This window comes from Vanellus vanellus (genome assembly GCF_965231255.1).
Source record: "Vanellus vanellus genome assembly, chromosome: 1".
NCBI lineage: Eukaryota > Metazoa > Chordata > Aves > Charadriiformes > Charadriidae > Vanellus > Vanellus vanellus.
The window spans coordinates 93935-115114 of NC_138905.1; the positions used below are offsets into that span (position 1 = coordinate 93935).

General features: G+C 50.0%; 1 protein-coding gene across 1 annotated transcript; it reads left to right on the top strand.

Annotated features, from left to right (window-relative positions):
• Nucleotides 1-3644: 3644 nt before the first annotated feature.
• Nucleotides 3645-20290, top strand: LOC309685896 (hematopoietic lineage cell-specific protein-like; the record flags this gene model as incomplete). The annotated part of the gene is made up of 14 exons (XM_082498374.1): nucleotides 3645-3728; nucleotides 5496-5569; nucleotides 6464-6593; nucleotides 7815-7925; nucleotides 8583-8637; nucleotides 10748-10858; nucleotides 11367-11477; nucleotides 12116-12171; nucleotides 15080-15149; nucleotides 15387-15523; nucleotides 16197-16304; nucleotides 16806-17118; nucleotides 18069-18140; nucleotides 18518-20290. 14 exons carry the CDS (start codon nucleotides 3645-3647, stop codon nucleotides 18652-18654), a joined length of 1569 nt encoding a protein of 522 aa, XP_082354500.1. The 3' UTR covers nucleotides 18655-20290.
• Nucleotides 20291-21180: the final 890 nt, after the last annotated feature.

A 21180-nucleotide genomic window follows, 5' to 3' on the forward strand; every position in this document is an offset into this window, starting at 1 on the left:
CAAGCTTCTGCTGGTTCAGAGACATTTAAATATTTTATACCTTCAGATAGAACAGTTACAGCTCAGATTAAATTCACAAATAAAACCTCAGAAGGAACTCCTGATCTGATAATCGTAGCCTGACCTAACAGCTTTGTGGTTTGACCTAATGAAAGATGTGCACCACAGTATGAGAAACAAACAGGATGAACTGGAAGTGTTGGTCAGTTCCCAGAGCTATGGTATCATTGGTATTAGTGAGACTTGGTGGAATGAGTCCCACGACGAGAGTGCTGGGATGGAGGGCTACAGGAGGGCTTAGGCAAAGGCAGGTGAAGTGGAGGAGTCGCACTATATGTAAGGGAGAGGTTTGACTGTACAGCCCTTACAGTTCGGGCTGATGTGGTTGAGAGCCTCTGGGTGAGGATGAGGAGGGTGGAAAACAAAGCAGGTGTCATAGTGGGTGTCTACTATTGATCGCCCAGCCAGGCTGAATTGGCCAGGGAGTTGGACTAGATGATCATTCTATGTCCCTTCCAACTGAACTATTCTACTCTATTCTAAGCCCCGTATATCTTGCCATTGTGTCAAATAGAAATGACTACTCTAGGAGCTTCCCTTGCTTCACTTGTTCAGAAAGTTATTTTGGTTTGAGATGTTTATCTAGTGTCAAACCATTGTGATTCACGCTACTCATTTCAAAATTGTGCACTTCCCACCTCTAAGCAACGTACCAAAGAGTTTGATCTGTAAGTGCTTAGGATTCTTTAACTACATGATTTCCATCGTCCTGGTTCAAGCTATTTACTTTTTTTTTTTTTGGTCCTGGAAGAGCTTTCATGTTTGTATGTGTATATATGTGTGTATATGTCTGTGTGTTTATATATATTTTTAACTGTGCTGTAAAGTACTGAGTCAAATTTCGTAACAGGTTCTGTAAGCAGTAGCTTGCTTTCTTTGGCTCTCATTGTAGTTGTCAAGACCAGGGGCTTCAGCCTTTTAATTTTTTTGTACTTTTATGGCAGAATGATTTTTTTTGGAGATGAAAATGGAGATCACCATCTGGTTTGCACACTAAGAAATGTGACTGTGCCCCATCAAGTGCTACTCATGGAGTCAGCAATTTGTATCCAGGGTACATACCTTGTCGGCGTCCCAGGGCACCGGCAGCATGCAAGGGAACCAGGGCAGGTTTTGGTACTCATGACTTGAGCAGAGCTGGGGGCTGGGACACAGGAAGTGAAGATCGCTCAAGTTAAAACAGGAACTCAGAGCTCAGAGCACGCAGCAGTCCAAAAGCTGTTGCCCGCAACAGGTGCCCGAGCAAAAAGCAGCAAGTTTGCCAGCAGGAGCTGGTGAGCCTTCTAAGGTAAGAAAGCTGAGTGGGTTTTGGGAGTGAAAAGTGAGAAACAACAACAAAGTTTAGGGGTTTGGTGGGCAAAGAGAACTTCTTCCTGACCCAGTGTGTGTGAGCTGATGGCGCTCAGCATTTACTTCTCAGTCTGTTCCACTGGTCGCCGTCATTGCTTTTGTGTTTGGGGCTTAAAAGAACCGTGTTTCCAAATCAGCCGGCACAACCGTGCTATGTGTAGTAGCCCTATATTTGTGCTGTAGTGGATGCTTTCAAGGGGAAAAATGGGACAATGCTACTCTGGCTGATATTCCTCATTATAAAGTGTGTCTGGAGCTTTCTGGTGTGATTACAGTCTGTGGTTTGTCATGGTTCCCAAGATGCATGGTGGGTGGCTTTGGAGAGTAGGTGGTCAACAACCATTTACAGCAGGATTTAAACCCCTGAACCACTTGCACTTAAGCTAGCGACTCAAACCAGCCGCCCTGTTGAACAGCCGGTGCTAGCTGGCTACTGCTGCTGTTTTATCATTAACAAAATGAGCCACAAACTTTAAAAACCTTTGGATGCTAATAAATGAGGGAGGGGAAAAGGAGATGAAAGGCATTGTTAGGTTGTGCGATATTGTCCACATGAGCCTTCCTGCTTCCCCTGCTTCTATTTGCAATTAGCTGTATTCACTTTTTCGTAAGATTACAGTCAGTGCACACAAGCACAGCAGAGTAGTTGCAGACCCGCTGTGTGCTGTGTTCTGCAGTATGTCAAACTTTTTTTTTTCTTTTTTTTTTCTTTTTTTTTTCCCCCAGAGGCGACCAGGGAAAGGCCTAAAGCCAGACCCTCACAGTGGATCTGCCCTGGGCCTGCACCTCTCCCTTGGCTAACTGTCTGGCTTTTGTTTAACAAAAGAAAGCCTCATCCCTGCTGTGCTCGTTTAGTTGCTGTTGTCTTTGCTCCTTGGTCTTACTGGATAATTGCCGAGCGCAGCTTTACACTGAACTGAACAGTGCTCTCTGCTGAACTGGGAGGTTATTCGCGTAACGTCTTTTCCTGTTGTACAATTAATTACTTGTTCAGCATAAAAAATTTGCATGCACAGAAAACAACTGTCCTGGGCACTTGGGGCCAGTTTGTACGATACTCCATGGTGTGGGATGGAGGAGCCAGTGCTGTTGAGAAGCAGATAATAAAAGTGTGCTGTTAAATTAGGGTCCATTACAAAGCAGTTCTCGTCCCTCCTGTTGGTTTTTTCACAGGTTTATGTGATGTTTGCAGTGGTGTGAAAGAGCTCAGCAGTCCAGTGTTTGCTACACATTCTGTTCAGTCTTTGTGCCCCAGTGAAATGCTGCTTTGGGTGACAGTAAGAACAATTTGGGGGTCCTCAGCGCCACAGGCAGTAATAGGTGGTGGGACGTGAGAGTTCTGCTGAGAACGATTGCTCTGTTGTGTAGGGGCCAGCAAGCCATGTAATCTTTCTTCTGTCTCTCAGTTTGTGGAAACCGTGTTGTTTGGGAGGGGCTTTTTCATCATCTTTTTTTCACGGTCGCCTTGAAAATGAAATACAGGAGTTTGAGATTTCACATTACTTTTATTTAACTTCCTCTTCCTCAGCCTACCACTTCCTCCAGGCCTCTTCGAACAGCCTGCACAAGCCGTACCACCGCAGCTGCAGCCTTTTCAGCCCTGCACATGTCATTATTTTAGCCCCATTTCCTGATTTTACCATACAACAGACATAATCACCACACAGCTTACTGTACCGGCACTGTCAGACCAGCATACAGCTTTTCCCAAACCTTCTCTAGCACGCTAGGTGGTGATTAAGAGGTTGGAAAACCGACAAGAGACTTGAGGAGTCCAACCTGGGGTAAATAAGCACTGTCTTGGTGGCGGAGCAAACCACGGCCTCTGGCGGTGTGCTGTGACTGTGAGCAGAAGGCAGGTTAAAGCGGCAGTCTCCCACAACACAGAAAATTAGCGTATGTTGGAAAAGCAGAATCTGGTAGTTGGATGCTAGCACTAATTTACATGAAAATAAGGTGTGCATTTGAACTGTGGAGTCAGAGTGCATGAAGAGTGCGGTTTACACTTAAAATCCCCATGTGTTTTATTGAAGGAGGTGTTGGGGCTCAAGAGTAGCTATTTTGGGGTGCCCCATGCTGTATGAGGGACAGAGGGATCAGCAGGGCAGACGGCCTGCAAGGGTCCCTTCCAGCCCGAGTTATGCCATGTCTGCTGCGGTCTGACATTCCCGTGGCTGTGAGCCAGCAGTGCCCACATGCCAAGCGCTGGGTGACACCATGTCCTCCTTGTGCAGATGTGGAAAGCAGTTGTGGGACACGACGTGTCAGTGAAGGTTGAGGCTCTGGGAGACGACTGGGACACTGACCCCGATTTCGTGGTGAGTGTCTGGTGTGGTAATCCATAATATTGGTGGTGGTGGTGTGAAGGGTTCACCGTCCCGAGGCACGTGCTGGTAGCTGGGCTGGGGCTCGGGGTGCGCATGGCATGCAGCACCGCTGGCTGCGCAGGGTCAGCCAAGTCACACCAACCCCCTGCAGGTACTGTCACGTTGTCTGTCTAAGCCATTTCTGAACCATATCTATGTTTAGTCTGCACAACTTCGTGCATCAGTGTACCCCACTACTATTGGACTACAAATAATATCATTTAGTATAGAATATTTAGTTTCTTTCAAACTTGCTCCCTGGTAACTTCACTGAGACCTCCCACAACTGATGTTACAAGAAATAGCAAAGCTTTACATTTTCTTTCCCACACTGTTTGGAATTGTACAGCATTCCAGTATTGCACCCATTTGTCTTTTTTCCAGAGGGAAGAATCCTACTCTATTTATGGTCACTTTGTGCAGATGCAGCTTCATGCCTCTAAATAGCCTTGTTTTCTATCTAGTCCAATTCTCTGGGTGAGATGATGAGAGAACAGAAGGGCTCAGCCTGTGGGAACCCCATGCATTCATACACTGTCATGATTTTCATTTTCTGTTTGATTCTCTATTCCTCTCTCTTACACTTTGGCTTTTTGGCCATTTCTGTATTTGCTACTCTTCTACATAACTGCACATAATTCCATATTTCATATCCCTCCCTGAATAGTAAATATTTTTGAACCATCATTGTGCAGATATAATTAGGATTTTTTTTTCCCATGTGCTTTACTTCTGTGCTTATTAACACTAACTTTCATTTACCATTTTATCACCCACTGATTTAACATCACAAGATTTTTCTGCACTGCTTTGTCTCCTGTATTAGGTTAACCTAAACAGTCCCTTACTGTCCCAAGACATTGACATCTCATTCTTCACACTCTTTTTCTAAACCTCTTCGGAGCACATAGCACAGCAAAATTCCTGCTCCTGGTGCCGAGGAGTGCCAGCCATGATTTACAGCCATGGATCTCTCTGAGGTGTACTGAGACTTTGGTTTTCTTTCCAGGATAGTTTCTTGATGGACAGTCTCTTCTGTTACACGAGTCCTGTGTTCTTGAGGTTCAGTCTTGCGTAGTTATTTCCAGTAAGAAATTCTACTTTGGGACAGAAAAGCAAGTTCCCTCCTCAAAGTTCCAAATTATTAATGTTAAAAAAGAAATCTATGCTGTCAAAATTATTTGGTTTTACTCAATTTCTTCTATTTGTGGAAGTATTTAAGTCTGAACAGAATAAGAATTCGTATTAATTTTTTAATTCTGTTTTGTATATATGTATTTTTAGCTTTACTTTGTATTAGGAAAGAGCTTATTGATGTTTCAATTTATCAAATACATGTTCGGGCCTTCCAAAAAGCAAGCGGGTGCTGTCATGAGAAAGCCAATGTTCACTTCAGAGTTCTTCCAGTATTTTCCGACACAATTTCCGCAGCATTTTTGTTCCTCGCTCCTCCCAAGGACAAGAGACCGAGCTCCCCGCAGCCCCGCGCCCTGTCCCCCGCCGCCCCCTGCCCGTCCCCGCCCGGGCGCTCGGGGCGCGCTCGGAGCTCTCTCGGGGCCCGGCCCGAGCGCCCGGCCCGGCCCGGCCCGGCGGAGCTGCACCGGGTGCCGTCCGGCGGGAGGGCGGGGGCGGCGCTGGGGGGGACCGGGGGGTCCGAGCCCCGTTTCCCCGGGGCGGGCGGGCCCCGCCGGCCGCTGACGGCTGCGGTTCGCTCTGCAGAACGACATCTCGGAGAAGGAGCAGCGCTGGGGGGCCAAAACCATCGAGGGCTCCGGACGCGCCGAGCACATCGAGTGAGTGGGGTGCGGGGAGCGGCGGGCGGGCGCCCCGACGCCCAGCGGGGGACAGCGGCAGCGCCGGCCGAAACCAGCCGGACTCGGGCTCCTGCGAAGCGGGGCCGCGGCCACGACGGGGCGGCATCGGGGGTCCGGTCCGCGCCGCCCGCCGGGGCGCGGGGGAGCAGGGAGCGTTCCCCGCGGCTGCCGTCGGGCTCCTCCCGCCGCGCCCCGCTTCTGCGGCCGCTTGCCTGGGTACGGCTCCGGCCCCGGGAGGCAGCGGGGGGGGCGGGGGAGGGGACACCTCGCCCCGGGCGAGGACGGCCTCGGGGCCGCGCTACCGCCGCACCGGCGCCGCAGCCCGCCTGCCCGGGCTCCGCCGGCCGCGTCCCGGCTCCTCGCTTGAGGCGCCGGTTCTTGCACCAGAGGGAGAGCTCACCGGCCGCCCGCGCTGCTGCCAGCCGTCGGCTTCCGAGTACGTCCAGGCAGCGGCTGTCCCTGTGGCAAAGGCGTCCTGCTCCTTCCCTGCCCAAAGCTGACCATCTCCAGCAGCTCCCTCGGGACGTCCCGGCACTGCCCGGCGCGGCGCGGCTCGCGCAGCACGCAAAGGGGCGCGGGGGCTCCCGCTGAGGACGGGGCGTAGCCCGCAGGGGGGCTGCAGGGTGGGCACCGGATGCACCTGCTGAGCCCACCGCTGCGGGTCAGTCGTAGCGCCATCTCCTGCCACGGGGCAGTCACTGCACGTGTGCGGCTGCCGCGCGGAGGGGCCCGGGGTGGGCACAGGTGGCATCTGGCGGTGGGTTTACGTCCTGCTCTGTGCTGAGCTCTGGCTAGTAGCACAGGGACGCTCCAGCTGGCTGCACGGGTCTGCGCGAGCACAAAGTGACTTGCCCTGACTCTCTGTCTCACCAGCATCCATCAGCTGAGGAACAAGGTGTCAGAGGAACACGAGGTCATCAAGAAGAAGGAGCTGGAGACTGGCCCCAAAGCCTCCTATGGCTATGGGGGAAAATTTGGAACAGAGCGTGACCGAATGGATAAGGTAACCATTGTAGAGGGTTTCCTTGAGCCCCATTGGAAGTCTTTTTCTCATAAAGTGAAGGGCATTCCTGTTCCCTGGCCTGACCCTGAAGGGAGAGAATGGCAAACTGGTATGGCTGCCCAGATTCACATGTCCAGCTAGCCCATAATCTGTCTCCAGGATCTGTTTGAATCAATTTGTATGATTTGTCTCTACGACTTCCTCGCAACACTCCCCTTAGCCGCGAAGAAGGACTTTCTGTGACTTGTCTCAAACCTGCTGCATAACAATTAAATTAGATGCCTCCCTGCTTGTCCTTGAAGAACTAATGAATAATAATTCCCTCCTCATAGTCTGCATTACGGATGTCTGTCATATCTCCCCAGGATGAAGCCCTTGTTCATATTCTGTGTTCTCACATCAAATCTGTTTTCTGATAATCATAATCAATCTGCTTCCTGTACCTTTCAGCATTTAATATTTCTTTTTTTTATCATAAGTGACATTATAAGGTTGCAGTAGTATTCAATATATGGGGTCACTGTGGGTGCGCATGATACCAGGATGGCAGGGTGAGAAACAGGCATTTCCAGGAGGCCCAAATGGAGCAGACATGCTCAGACACTTCTGCTGGAGCAGAGTAAGGGTGTTTTTGTTGAGCAGCTCCTCGGCCCTCATCCAGCCCTACCAGGATGTTGCAAGCCTTTGCCCTTCTCCTGAGGAGTGCGTGCAATTCCTGGCCACACCACCTCCAGCAGGGAGCAGCGGGACCCTGGCTTGGCCTGCGGTAGGCGTAAAAGGCTGATCTCAGCCAGATCTGCTGACCCTTACTCTCAGACACAGAAAATAGGGAGCAGGTGCCAGACCTGCTGCCTGTGGGTTTTCAGTTGTGCATGCCTAACCACGCTTCTCTCCTCAGTTTCCCCATGTGACTATCCACCACTCTGCTGGCATTTGAGAGCAGCAGGTATTCTGCATCCCACGGTTTGCATGATGAGCTGGCGGTGGGGCTGGTTGTATGGGATGGCTGCCCTTGATGCTGCATGGCAGGTCTCAGAGCAGGGCCAGTACTGGCAAAGGCTGTGTGGAAGGCATCACCAGCAGCAGCGCGGTTGGTTTGGACCTGTCACCTCATGGCCACAAGCATCTCGGCAGCGGGGCAGAGCAACTGTGTGGTGCCTGTGTCTGTCCACCCTACCAGTCTGACCGTGGATGCTCATGTCGTGCTGTCTCTCTTCTCAGTGCGCAGTGGGCCACGAATACGTTGCTGATGTTGGGAAGCACTCCTCGCAGACAGATGCTGCTCGGGGCTTTGGTGGGAAATATGGAGTCCAGCAGGACCGAGCTGACAAGGTGTGTTGGATGGGGCGGCTGAAATATGTACTTGCGGCCTGTGCTCAGTGCTGCCCCTAAAACACTGTGCTACATTTAGGATTGTGGCTGCTCTTTTCCAAGTGCTAGTGGGCGCAGGACTAGGCATGCCATGCACCAGGTCGCCACTGGTGATGGTGATGACAAATTGCAGAGCGCTTATGAAGATTAACTCTTTGGTGTGCATTACCGTGCTTGCACTGTCCTGTCCGGGCAGCACTGTGTTTGTCTTGGGGGCTGTGATGTTCTGCGTCTCCAAACCCCCAATCTGTGCCATGTGCAGTGCCTGGCCGTGGCAGGGCTGGATGTGGACAGAAGGGTGCTGTCCCCCCATGCCCATCCTGGTGTCAGATGCTGCCCAGCCGCCTTGGCTGCTGGCAGGGTGTGTGATCAAGATTGTGGCCCTCTTGCCTGGAGTGCATGGGCTCTTGCGAGAGCCCATTGCTGAGCACGCTGCCACATGGACAGGAGGGGTAGCGTGAGAGGCTGAGGAGGCCCATACCAGCCGAGGGGTGGCCAGGTGGGGGCCTGTTGCAGCACAAGACAGGGAGCAGGGTCCCGGCCTGGCCCCTGGAGAAGGGCGGGTGTCACCCAGCTTGGCCCTCAGGATGGCTGACATTCCTCCCCTTCTTGTTCCAGTCGGCACTGGGCTTTGAATACAAGGGTGAAGTGGAGAAGCACTCGTCCCAGAAAGGCAAGTCTGTGGGCACGTGTGGCCCCTTAACACTTTGCCCAGCTTCTCTTCTGCTCCCAATATCCTGTGCTGTCTCCTGTGGCACAGTCGTCTTTGTTATCCCCCTCCTGTCACTTGTTTCAGATTCCTGTTCCCAGTCAGTCACCCTTGCAGCCCCTTTCCTTGCTGTCCTGTCACCACCCTTCTCTTGTACATACCGCTTGTCTCTACCTTTTGCTTTGACGGAAACCATGTCATGGCTGAGCAGAGAAGGTAAATCCCACATGCATCCCCAATGTATGGCTGATGCTCCCTTTCCTCTGAGAGTCCTTCTGAGCAACTGCTCCAGAGGGAAACCAGGCATGGTGGGATGGGAGAAGTGATTTCTGAAAAAGCTGCATATAAGAAAAGGCACAACAATGGGTATGGAAACAAAAGCCTATACAGCACCCAAACTTGGAATTGCAGAATTCTGGAGGTGACTCAACAGAACTTTCACATGTACATACAAGCAGCTATATTCATTAAGAACATTGCAAGAACTGAAACTAAAGATATTTTAAATATTCTGCGATGAAGAGAAGATGAGAGGGCAAGGTATGCTACTGTTTCAGGTAAATGTGAGGAATACTGCATTACCAAGAAAATAAGATCTGAATCATGTTCATTTCAGAGGAAAACATAAAAGGAGGAAGATGTTTTTGAGGCATTCTTGGTTGATCTTAAATTCACATGCAGTTGTGCAGTTAAAATCACATGCAGTTGTGCAACATTAACATATTACTGTATCAGAAATTGTAGACACAGAAATTAATTTCTGTGTAAAACTACAGAAATCACTCAGGACAAAATGAAAATGTTATATATAGGGTAAAGTGTTCAGATTGTTTTTCATAAAAATGTGTCCATACTGGAAACTCCAGCATCAAGGTAACAGTCATAAAATCTATATTTGCTGGAAACAGCATCCTAAAAGGTCCATTTCATAACGACCTAAAGGGTAAATAATAGTTTAATAGAGAGAAGTTTAAGAAATTTCTAGGACTTAGCGATTCATCCTTAAGTGACTGAGCTTCTATGAAACAGAGAGCCATTCTTGAATACAGAATGTTTTAATGCATATTTCTCTAGATCACAGTCTTCATGGGTTGATAAGGCTGAATTTGCTGGAGAAGCCCCAACTCATTCCTGTGAAATGCAAACCTGTAAGAACAGGGTCAGGGAACAGAGAGCGCTAACTGGTTTACTCCTGAAGAGCAGGATTTGGAAACAGCTGGCAGACCCGGGCTCTGAAGGGAAAGTGTCTCTTTACAGCCTGCAGCTAGGAGAGAGGCAGAAATTTCTTAGTACATCAGCCAATAATAACAAGGTAATCGTTAGAGAATAACTGAACACAGCTGAGGTAGTTAATACATTACTAATTTAGAAGGTGGAAAATGGGGAGGTGTAAGGAAGGTATGCTGTGCCTTTGTCACCAAATGGTCAAGCATGCCAGAGACAGTCTTGTGGGAGAGCTGGGGCATATCTTCAGAAATGTGGATTTCAGCCTTTGCTGCAGCATCCAGAGTCAGTGGTTTCCTCATAGAAGCTGAGATTCCATTGTAGAAAATGTGAGCTGTACAACAAAAGTTTACCTTTTCTTCTGTACTTTCAAAGGCTCAGTATACTTATTCACGGACCTTTTCAGAGGCTGTCAGACCACAGGTTGGAATCCTTACTCTGAGGATGCGTGACTGGGTGGATGCCCAGGCTGGCAGTGCCCACGTCTTGCCTTGGCTTTGTGTCCTTGGGTGAATGAACTTCCGCTGCCTCCCCAGCTGCCCTTGGCACGTTGCTTTTCTTTCTTGCTTTCTTGGCCTGTTGTGTCTCCTGCTGCCCATGGCCCCCTCTTGCTGCCATGACCTGCTCTTGCCCTGTGCACCCCATGGGCCCTCATCCTCGATGGCCCACGTGGTGCTCCCTGCCATCCACTCTGTCCCCTCCAAACCCCTTGCTTTTTCTAGTGTTTTCCATTGTCCCTGCTGCTTTTCCTCCTCCCTGATGTTCCTCCTCAGTACTGTTCCCCATCTCTACCCCATCCCCTCCTCACCCCAACGCTGAGGGCAGCGTTTCACTCCATGTACCACCTCAGATTACTCCAAGGGCTTTGGTGGCCGTTACGGTGTGGAGAGGGACAAGGTGGACAAAGCAGCAGTGGGATTCGACTACAAGAGCCAGGCAGAGAAGCACGACTCTCAGAAAGGTGAGCTCAGGGATCCCAATGCAGCAGGCGGTGTCTGGAGCTTGGGACTATGCCCCTGGGGCTGTGGGGCACCGTGCTTGGTGTTTGCAACCTGCAGCATGAATGACGGAAAAGCTGCGGGCAGCTGTCGGGTGCCCACTGCTTGCAGCAAGGGAATAATGGGGCAGATGAGAAAAGCCATTGCATGGTACATGACTGCTGGAAAAAGTTCAGGCTAAATGAAGAGGAGCAGCAGATTTCTATGGGCAGAGTACGTCACCAAAGGAAGGGCGCAGGGAAAGCCCAGGCAGGTGCTAATAGCAGGTGACGCATCTCAGGGAGAAGGGAGGGCTGTTGCTACAGCCACCAGTGGGGAAATCTGGCCTTGCTCCATGTCTTTCTCTGAGTCCTGGGCAGGGAAATCTATTGTGCCTCTGAGAACAGCCTGAGCTTACAGTGCTGCCACTTTTCTCTTTCCCTCCCTTGTCTGGTCTCTTCCATGCCATGATCTGGATCCCTGTGGCTGAAGACTATTCTGTGGGCTTTGGTGGGAAGTTTGGGGTCCAGAGGGATCGTCAGGACAAGAGTGCCCTTGGCTGGGACCATCAGGAGGATGTGCAACCCCATGCATCCCAAACAGGTAGGGCAATGCTGCCAGAGAGTTGGCAGCACAATTTTTTTTGAGCACATACAGACGTAGAGCTAGTGGGTCATAATTGACAGAGATCCAGCTGCTGAAAAGTGAACATGTGCCACGTTCTGTGGAGCAGCTGGGACATTGTGAACTCCCAAAGCACAAGGGTAAACTCTGCCAGCTTAGGTGCATGCTTGGATCAGTGGGGGACATTGAATGAAAGTCCCTGAATCAGACTTCCCAGACTATGCTGTGCTTTCTCTGTGAGGTACGTTCCTGATCATAAGCTGATTCAAAAGGTGAGCACGTGGGAATGAGGCAAAGCAGGTTCCAGGAATGGCTTGACTACCAGAAGTTTAACTTCAGCAAGTAAGGTCACATTGCACTCGAATGGCATGACTGGCTTCTCACCCAGTGCCTTGGAAGCAGATTGCCAGCATACAGCACTGGACACCTGTGTGCTTCACTGAAAGGAATGAAGGATTAGTTTTAACAGCTACTGTCCAGAGCATTTTGCATGTATTATCTCTATTTAGTTCCATATATGATAAGATGCAGGCAAAGCTAACTCATTTTACTGGTCACAGCATACTGAAGTCAGAAGTGCACGCAGAATATAAAACACCCTCATTTTTTCCATATAGACTACGCCAAGGGGTTTGGAGGCCGTTATGGGGTCCAGAAGGACAGAGTAGATAAGGTAAGACTGCATGTTGCAGCCTCCAGTTGCTTCCTGCTAATCACTACTCTTTGCACTGCTGCAAGAGAAGGAACTTCCCAGGCGGAGATGACGTCCCACTACTCAGTGCACAGCTATTGCAAGGGTGAGGGAGCTGGCTCAGGTAAATATCAGAGGGTGCAGAGGAATGAATCCTGGGGAGACCATAATGCAAGGAAGAAAACGTTTTTTCCATTCACAGCTGCTTTTGATTCATTCCACTTTCAAACCCAACAGTCATACACCCGCTTTCTCTTGGGGTGGGATTTAATAGCAGAACCAGTGAAGAACTTTCTAAGAATATCAGACTGTGCCCTCCTGGATCTCTAGTACCATTTGAGATACTGGGAGTGTTCTGGCTGGCTGCTTGCCGTCGCTCCTGCAGGCCTTGTGTGTCCCAGTACAGTCAGGATGAGCAGTGATAGCTCCTTGGAGATGAAATTCTGTGATAGTGCAGCCTTATGAGGAGTCTGAGAGGCCACTGGCTATTGTAAGACGTGGGAACTGTCTCTTACACAGGAGAAGTGCTGGATCAGGCTAAAGGTCCATCTGGCGTCTTGCTTCCAGCACTGACCGCTAGGTGATGATCGTGCAGAGAGCAGAGAGTGGTTCTTGCCTTGGACTACCTCCAGCAAGCAGGTGGTATCACTGTGGCTGCTATTCCATTCCTCTAGCTGTTCTTGCTCAAGGCTTAAGGTTTGTTAGCAGCTGTCACACCCACACATAAACAAGGCTTCCCAGAAACTGGCTTGAATCTTTGGTCCCTCAAGTAGTCATCTTGCAGACCTCCCCATAGGAGTGACTGGCCATATCACTCCCTCTTAACTACTGGTGAAATCTGGCCATTCCTCATGGCACTGTCTGTAACTCATCAGCTTCTCTGTTATTTGTTACCTCCCGTGGGTTTTCCTGTCCTGTCTAGGAGTTCCTTATGATCTGGTCAGTTAGCTAAATCTCAGGCCAGGATGTAATCATCTGCCTGCAACCCTTAACAAAACCCAGCAGGGATGGGATTGGGAGCAAACTTGCATGAGAACAGGTCATCCAGTTTGCTGGTTCAAGTTTTCTGTCTGGGCTGAAACCAGGCAAAGCTTCACCTACAGTCAAAATGCTGACTGTCTCGGGCACTCGAATCAACATTGTGCTTTGGCAGGCTACCCTGCAAGCTTGGTCAGGAAAGGAGTTCCTGCCAGTGGATGATGATCTGCATGGATGGGGATAACCTAAAAGATGAGATTCCTGGATGGTGGTGGGGCTTTGGGGCATTTGGAGGAGGAAGCGCAGGTACCTTCCCTGAACCATACTTTTTCTGTTGTTGGGCACTGTGCTAGTGGCACAGTGTTGCGCCTGGTACAGCACCAACATCGCAATACTCGGGAGCTAGAGGAAGCAGATGAGGACACTTCTGCAGGGCCCTGAGCCAACACATACCTCTAACAACTGGGCACGTTCCTGTCCGTCCTGCATGTGTAGGCTGAGCCAGCAGCAGGGTGGGAATGGCATCCTGCCCATGGAAGAAATAAGCATGGTCATGGATTTAACAACAGCAAATGCAGGTGCATTGTCAAAGGGCAAGGCATCATGTATGTGGCAGAAAAAAGCATGAAAAATCAGATGAGCCCTTGTGCAAAAGTCAGTGCTGTGGGTCATTTGAGGAGCAGGATGCAGAGAGGGTACAAGAAGTTCTTGATCAGCTCAAAGTGGAAGATGAATTTGTGCATTTTGAGAATATTGAAGCATAATCAAAGATATTAAATGTAAGGATATTTGGGCAAGTATCTAAGTTATTGATTGCCTGGGTTTGGGGCACTGGAGTAGTGCTGAATTGATTGTTCCAGAGTAGAGCGTAATATATCACCAGGCAATCTTAACTCACCTTTCACGAAGTCTTAAACACTAAGTGTTCAAAAGGATTCAGCTCTCACACTAAGACTCCTGAATTTAAATTCTCATATATAAACATGTCCAAGTCTCTGCTGTGGTCTGTGTAGACCTGGTTCTGAGCCCGTAGTGCTGTTTGCCTGCTCAGGTGTGTTTTGTTTATGGAGAGCAGAGCTGCTCTCTGAGCTCCACTGACTGTAGGAGGAACTCGGCCACCCAGCCCATTGGTGACACCTGCAGGTAGAACCCTAAATGTAGCTGTATTAGTCTGAAAGCTGGATCCTACCTCCAGTTTACTTTTGTATGAAAGAGTTTTCTCACGAAAGTAGATTAACCCTCTCTATCTCACTTTCTCTTCGTTGCAAACACCCCATTGATGCTGTTACCACTTTAGGCATCTCTTCACACCTCGTAAAGCTAGCGATATCTCAGATGTTCACATGTTTTCACTTTGATGTTTTCCAACCTATGCTACTATATACACATACTGCAGGCAATGACCTGCTGAAGGGACATGTGTTTCGCGGTTAGGCAGCTGTGCATCTGATAGGGAAGTGCTTCCATGCCTCATACCACTGGGAGTGCGGGGGATGGATGCATCAGGTCCCTGGACCTCAGAAAGTGGTAGACTGCCAGGCATCCACTCAGCTCTTTGCCATGTTACCAGTGAATGCTCCTGCCTGGAATGCCCAACCTTGCTGTCCCATGCAGTAGTCGTCTTGCCACTGCGCTGCCTCCTCTTCTTGGCTTCATGTAGCCTTTTCAGCCCTCCGAGTGCCACTGCTCTCAAAAGGAACAGCCCTTCCCTTTGGCTGGAGGACAGCAGGCGCTCGCTCCCACAGTGCAGGGAGGCATCAGGAGAGCCGGGCTGCAGCCAGCAGCCTCCACAGGCCTGCGGACAGATGCAGCTGGGACAAAGCTTGCAAGTCACCAGTAGCCAAACCCAGCAGAGGATCTCAGCACTGGCCTTGCCTAACAAGCTGGACAATTCATTCACTTCCTCTTGCAGAGTGCTGCTGGCTTTAATGAGATGGCAGCTCCCACCTCCTCGTATGAGAAAACAAGACCACTGGAGGCAGGTGAGACAACTGAGTACCAGCCCTGGGCTTGGTGGGAAGCTGTGGGCCTCGTGGTCCCTCTTAGCAGCACACTAGTGCTGTGGTGGGACGTGGATTTAACCTGTGTTGAGGGTCAGGAGAAGGTGGCTGAACTGCAAGTTTCTCTGGGACAGGAAGAGGTCTGGGTTTCTCCTGGATGATGCTTGAGGTGGTGGAAGGGAGCCACTGGGCAAGCTTGATCACCTGTTGTCTCCACAGGAGCTTCCAGTGGCACCAGCAGCCTGCGGTCACGATTTGAAAACATGGCTAAGTCAGCCAAGGAGGAGAGCAGAAGGCAGGCAGAGGAGGACCGGGTGAGGCGGCAGGCTCGGGAGTGCCAGGCGGCTCGGCGGAAGGTGAGCCATAGCCATCTTGCCGTGTCCTCCGAGGCTTGTGACGCAGACTTTTCCTCAGAGTCATGCAGCTCCAAGTCCTTCTACCTGATCTCTTTACAGCATTCTCTTGCCTAAAGTGCTTCCCTGCAACCGCCAGGGACTGCCATTGAACTTCCCAGCTGTCACTGGATTTTCCCTTTTGGCACACGTATTAGGACATGCCTGCACCCAGCCGTGACTCCCTGTACTTTGGCCTAGGCTCCTTCTTGCCTCTAGGGCCTGGCAAACACAGTGCAATCACACCTCCCCAGTACCGGCATCCCAGCAGTCTGTGTTCAGGTTTTTCCAACTGGAGATTGCACCCAAACCCTCATGTTTACAAGACCTCCTTCTACATTGTGCTGTTTCTGCATTCAATGTGGAGATAAGGTTTCACCAACAAAGCACTTCCCTGATACATTCCCTCCTTGAGGCTACTTTCTGCAGATCCCGTAGGCCTGCTAGTGCCCCGTCCCTAGGGCAGGTGTACGGGAGCTGCAACAGATTTCAGCTGGAGGAAAACTGAGTCGCGCTCTGAGCTGGAACAGTTTTCAGCTGAAGGAAAATTTTCTGAGTTGCTCTGTTGGGAATGGGACTGGAGATTGCTCTGGACGTCATTCAGAGGGATTGAGGAGATCTGATGACTTTTCTCCAGCAGGAAATCCCACAGACAGAGAACGACCACGCAGAGGCAGCCCCTGCGACTGTGCCAGCGAAGGTGCCTGGGAGCGCTGACCAAGATAGGGCTGTGTCACAAGAACAGGTGCCACGGTGGGCTGGGGGGAGCCAGGAAGGGGTGCAAGCAGAGGGGATTGCACCTGAGAGGGGGCTGTGCTTTATGGGCAGCCCTGCAGGAAGGAGTGGGGTGCAGCCACAACGTGGGAGAAGCTTTGGAAGGAGTGAGGGGGGAAACACTGGGATGGTGATGGGACATGGCTGCACAGCACCTTATGCCATGAGATGGCCTCTTAGAGTGGGTCAGTGCAGTAGCAGTACAGTGAGCTGTAGCTAAGTATGTGAGAGAGGTTCAAATACATGAGCCACGAGGGTCTTCACAGCAATCCCAGGTGCCAGTTCAGCACAGACCTAATGGCTGAGCTTTTTCCCCCTTAGGCAGAGGATGATGCTCCATTGGTGTCGTGGTAGCACTAAAGGCACCTGCAGCAGAGCAGGCTCCCTTGTGTTGGGTGCTGTGCAGTCATGGGAGAGCTGCCTGCAGTGGATGCTTTGCCGGTCACTTTCCTGTCACTTTCTCGCTTTGTAGCAAGGGGCAAAAGGGGAGGATGAGGAAACACCACCCACTTTGCCACCAAGGCCAGCAGACCTGGGCAAAGAGCTGTGCAAGATCCCCAGCCAGGATCAGCCCATCTACAGTGAAAGTTTGGATGTCGGTGGAGACTATGAGGAGCTGCCAGAGCCATCTGACTACTGTGACGGTACCAGTGGAGGTGCTGACTATGAGGAGCTGCCAGCACCCTTGGGAAAACCGGATGCCATCTACGACCATGGAGGAGACGGAGGTGAGGACTATGAGGACATCCTTCCTGAGGAGCCCAGTCAGAGCCAGCCCTACCTGGGTGAGTACTGATGGAAGAGCCCATGTCATGAGGACCTTGTATCTGTGCGCTCACCTTACTGGATGTATGGGACAGAGTCTAGAGGGAATTTGTATTCTGAAGTCTACTGTGGTCAGAGTAGCAGCCCATGATGATGGAGACTTGGTTGTCTCCCACTCCCTTACCTGGCTCCAAGGTGTGAGATCAGCTGCATGGGATGCTGGGCCAGGCAGCAAGTATCTCTGCTGGAGCAGGACTCAGGCAGGAGGACCAGAGGGCTGCTGTGGGCTCTGAAGAAGCTGAACCTGGACCGATGCTCTTAGAATCATAGAATCATAGAATCAGTGAGGTTGGAAGGGACCTTTAAGATCATCAAGTCCAACCATTAACCTACCCTGATAAAAACACCACCACTCCTAAACCATGTCCCTAAGCACCTCATCTACCCTTTTCTTAAACACCTCCAGGGATGGTGAATCTTGGTGTGCTCTTTCCTGGCAAGCGACTGCCAGTGCTGCACTGAGGCCTGGGGGTGCCCTCTTAGTTCAGCCTGTTGCTCAAATGGCTGGTGCTCATGAGACCTGATCTGGTGGTGTCTCCTGGGTGTGAGTAGTGCAGGGTAGTCTTCCTCCAAGCACATAAGCAAACTGCATGGGCTGCTGTTGATGTTTTTGTGGTTGATGTTTCTGTTGCAGCTTCACTGGTACTGGAGGTGGTACCGGAGTGGAAAGGCTGGAGTTATGTCCAGCCTTTTTCTTGGGAGAGGAACATGAAGCATCAGGACCTTGCCTCTCTCCTTGCAGAAGGGGAGGGAAGTCATACCTTGCTTTTAGCCATGGTACAGCTCTCCCTGTTGATAGGGTCTGGATGTGGTTCACCCCAAGGCTGACATCTGGGTGAAGGGTGGCACTGACCAGATCTATATGGCTGCTTTCAGTCTCTTTCTTATCTGCCTGTCCTGTCTTCTGCAGGGGAAACGGACAATGTTTATGAGGTGGAGAGCTCTGGAACCTGTGCAGTGGCTCTCTATGATTACCAAGGAGGTGGGTCTGCCATCCAGGCTGTGGGGAGAGGCACTGGGAGCTGGCTAGAGCGGTGTGACAGGGAAGTGGTGGCTTACACCATCGGCAGTGGTGAAAAGATTTCAACTTGGTGGTTTAAATTTCTTCCTCTTGGAAAGCAGAATGAGACCCGACTTGGGAACACAGAAGCTTCTTCTTTTGTCTCTGAAGTCTTGCTCCTTATCTGCTTTATCTTTGCTATTTGATGGGGATTGGATGAGATGAACTCTGAGGGTTATCAGACTGCTTGTTCTGTATTCTCCTCCTTGGGGGGGCGAGGGGGGGAGGAAGGATGTAAAATCAGCTCTCTCTGGGGTTATCTTTGCACCATGACTATCTTTTCTGAACAATTTTTGCAGATGGAGATGATGAGATTTCTTTTGATCCTGACGACACAATCACACACATCGAGATGGTGGATGAAGGCTGGTGGAGGGGGCAGTGCCGGGGCAAAGTAGGCCTCTTTCCAGCAAATTATGTGAAGCTCCTGCAGTGAAACCAGCATTGTCCAAGCTGCTTCCTTCCAAACTTTTGCCTGTCTCTGCTTCAGCCTTTTACGTATTATTAGCTTAATTAGGCTTGGCCTGGTGGGTCTACATGCAAGAAATACCAAGGAGCAAGCTGGCAGTGTGTGAGGGAATGTTTCAGCCTGTGCCCAGGAGGACTTTTTGGTTCCAGATGGAAAAGGTGGGATGGTTTAAGAGCATGTGAGTGCGATATAAGGCATATTGTCTACCTAGGCTGTCCCACATGTCAACTAGCAAACTTGCAGAAGTGTGTCCGTGCCTGTTCCCAACAGAGCAATTCACAGAAAAGAAACACCAACTCTAACCCAGTCAAGACAGAAGGGACATGAGCTATGATACCTTTTTAAGTTGTTGTGGCCCTGAATCTCATCTTACCCAGGGGTCAATGAAGAGAGCACTGTGAAGGCCAAACTTGCCTTTGTTCCCAGGAAGGTTTTCCACTTGCAGGATGAACTGTGTTTGCAGCATGGGGTAGAGAAACATGAACCTGGTCTATCTGGGCAGATTTCAGGGCCGGGGAACATCTGACCATCACAGTGAGCACTGCTGACTTTTCCTGTACACAGACGCAAGCTTGGCTGTAATGAGCTGTTCCATTAAACAAGAGAAATGTGTGCTGGCTCAATGCAAATGTAGGATGATCTTGCTAAGGTAGGAGATTACTTACTTGGTTTTCCTCTGTGAGCCAAGAACACTGTTGGGACATGTCATTTCTGGGGTAAACCTTGAAAAAAGAAGTGTAAAAATTAGATTATTTTCTGAGGAAAATTATTCTGGAAAATCTGCCTTGGAGCAAGAGAAAAATACTAAAAGGCTTCACTTAACAAAGAGTATGTTAATAACTGTCTTGGTCGTCATCTAGGCAGCCCATTAGGGGAATGTTCTGCCAGGGAAATCCTTTCGGTCCAGCAAATGAATCCGAACAAGTGCTGCTTGATACAGGCAGTAGAATATTTTTAAGAGAGCTCAATTTTTCCTGTTAACTGCTCTGACGATATAAATAAGCATACACGTGCAGGTGGGGCGGGAGGAACAGTTGCACAGCTTGTCCCTAGCCCAAGGGCTCCAGTGTGCTTAGCAGTCAGTGCTGAAGGTACGTTCCCCCATCCAGTTTGGCTCAGCCTGTTCGCGCTGCTGTTGGGTGGTTTGAGTCCCTGTGCTGGAGTCAGGCCGCCCCAGCGTGGCAGTAAAATAGTTAACGCCTCGTAGACCTTTGCAGGACTGGCTAGTTGAACTATTTGCAGGTGATGGTCTCACAAGTTTAGTTAAGGAAGGAGTGAATTATTTGTTAAAGGGTGTGCTGGCTAGAGCCTCCTTATCTGAAGAATGCTATTGTTATTTACAATATCCTGCTTATCTGACACAGTTTGAAGAATGAGTTGCATAACCTAAAGGTATATAAACTCTGTAACTGCCTCATTTGGGCAGAGTTCATATCAGCAGTGTCTGTCACTCTGCTGCGAGGTGCTCTCCCTCATAGATGTAGTAATAAACTGCTTCTGTTCTGGCCTGACTAAAATTGCATCCTGGTTATTCTGTGGCAGCACAAGTCCCCCATGTCTGTTGCAGGCTCGGTTCCTTGCACAGTGAGAAGGGCTCCTGATTTTCGCCCCTCTTTGTCACAGATGTGGGAAAAGGCTGAGTAGGTGGGAAGCATGACAAGAGGGAATTTTTTACTTTTCACGTTTAAAGCAGTTTTCAGTAATAACCCAATGAAAACTGAAGCCCTCCCTTGAACCAGTGTGTTCCAGGCTAGATGCTCAACATGCCACTGCAGGAGTTGGTTGTTGGTCCTTTGTGGTATGCAAGTACCGTCACAGTAGTAATAAATCAGGGACACACTGAGTAGCACAGCATGTGAGAAGCTGCGGGAGCACACCCCAGTGTGCCAGATGCCACCAGCAAGGGTGCAGAGGGTGCTGCTGTGACACCTTTAGAGTTCAGTGCAGCTCACAGGTTGGCTCTGGACCATCCTGCATTTGAATGAGACTGTATTACCTTCCAGGTAGTACAGCATCCCTGCTCAGTGTTTGACACAGAAAAAAAATCACAGTCTGTGTCTGTCAATCATGGGAAAGGCACATTGTGATTCAGATTTGAAATTGTCAATTTTAATGTAATTTTTCTGGAGGTTTTTGGTTGGGTGGGTTTGGGATTTTTTTGGTGTGTTTTTTTTTTTTTCTCTGAAATAACTTTCCCACTATTTTTTCCTCATGCAGTTCACCCTTTATTTCCTGATGTTCTTTTCCAGGGCTCTCTTCAGAATGGGCCTCATTGTGGCAGACTTTCTTATGTGTCCTAGTGAGATACTGAACCAGGTGTGCTTCAGTGATTTTTTTACAATCAAGAAGGGTGTGTGGCAGGTAGAGCTGGCTGAGAGGCTTGCAAGCTGTTTGGGTAAGAGCAACAGGCCGTACCAACACATGGGTTACAGAAACATTTTTTTTTGCCTGAAGAATAAAATCAGTGTGTGTTGTGCACTAAGAAGGATGCGC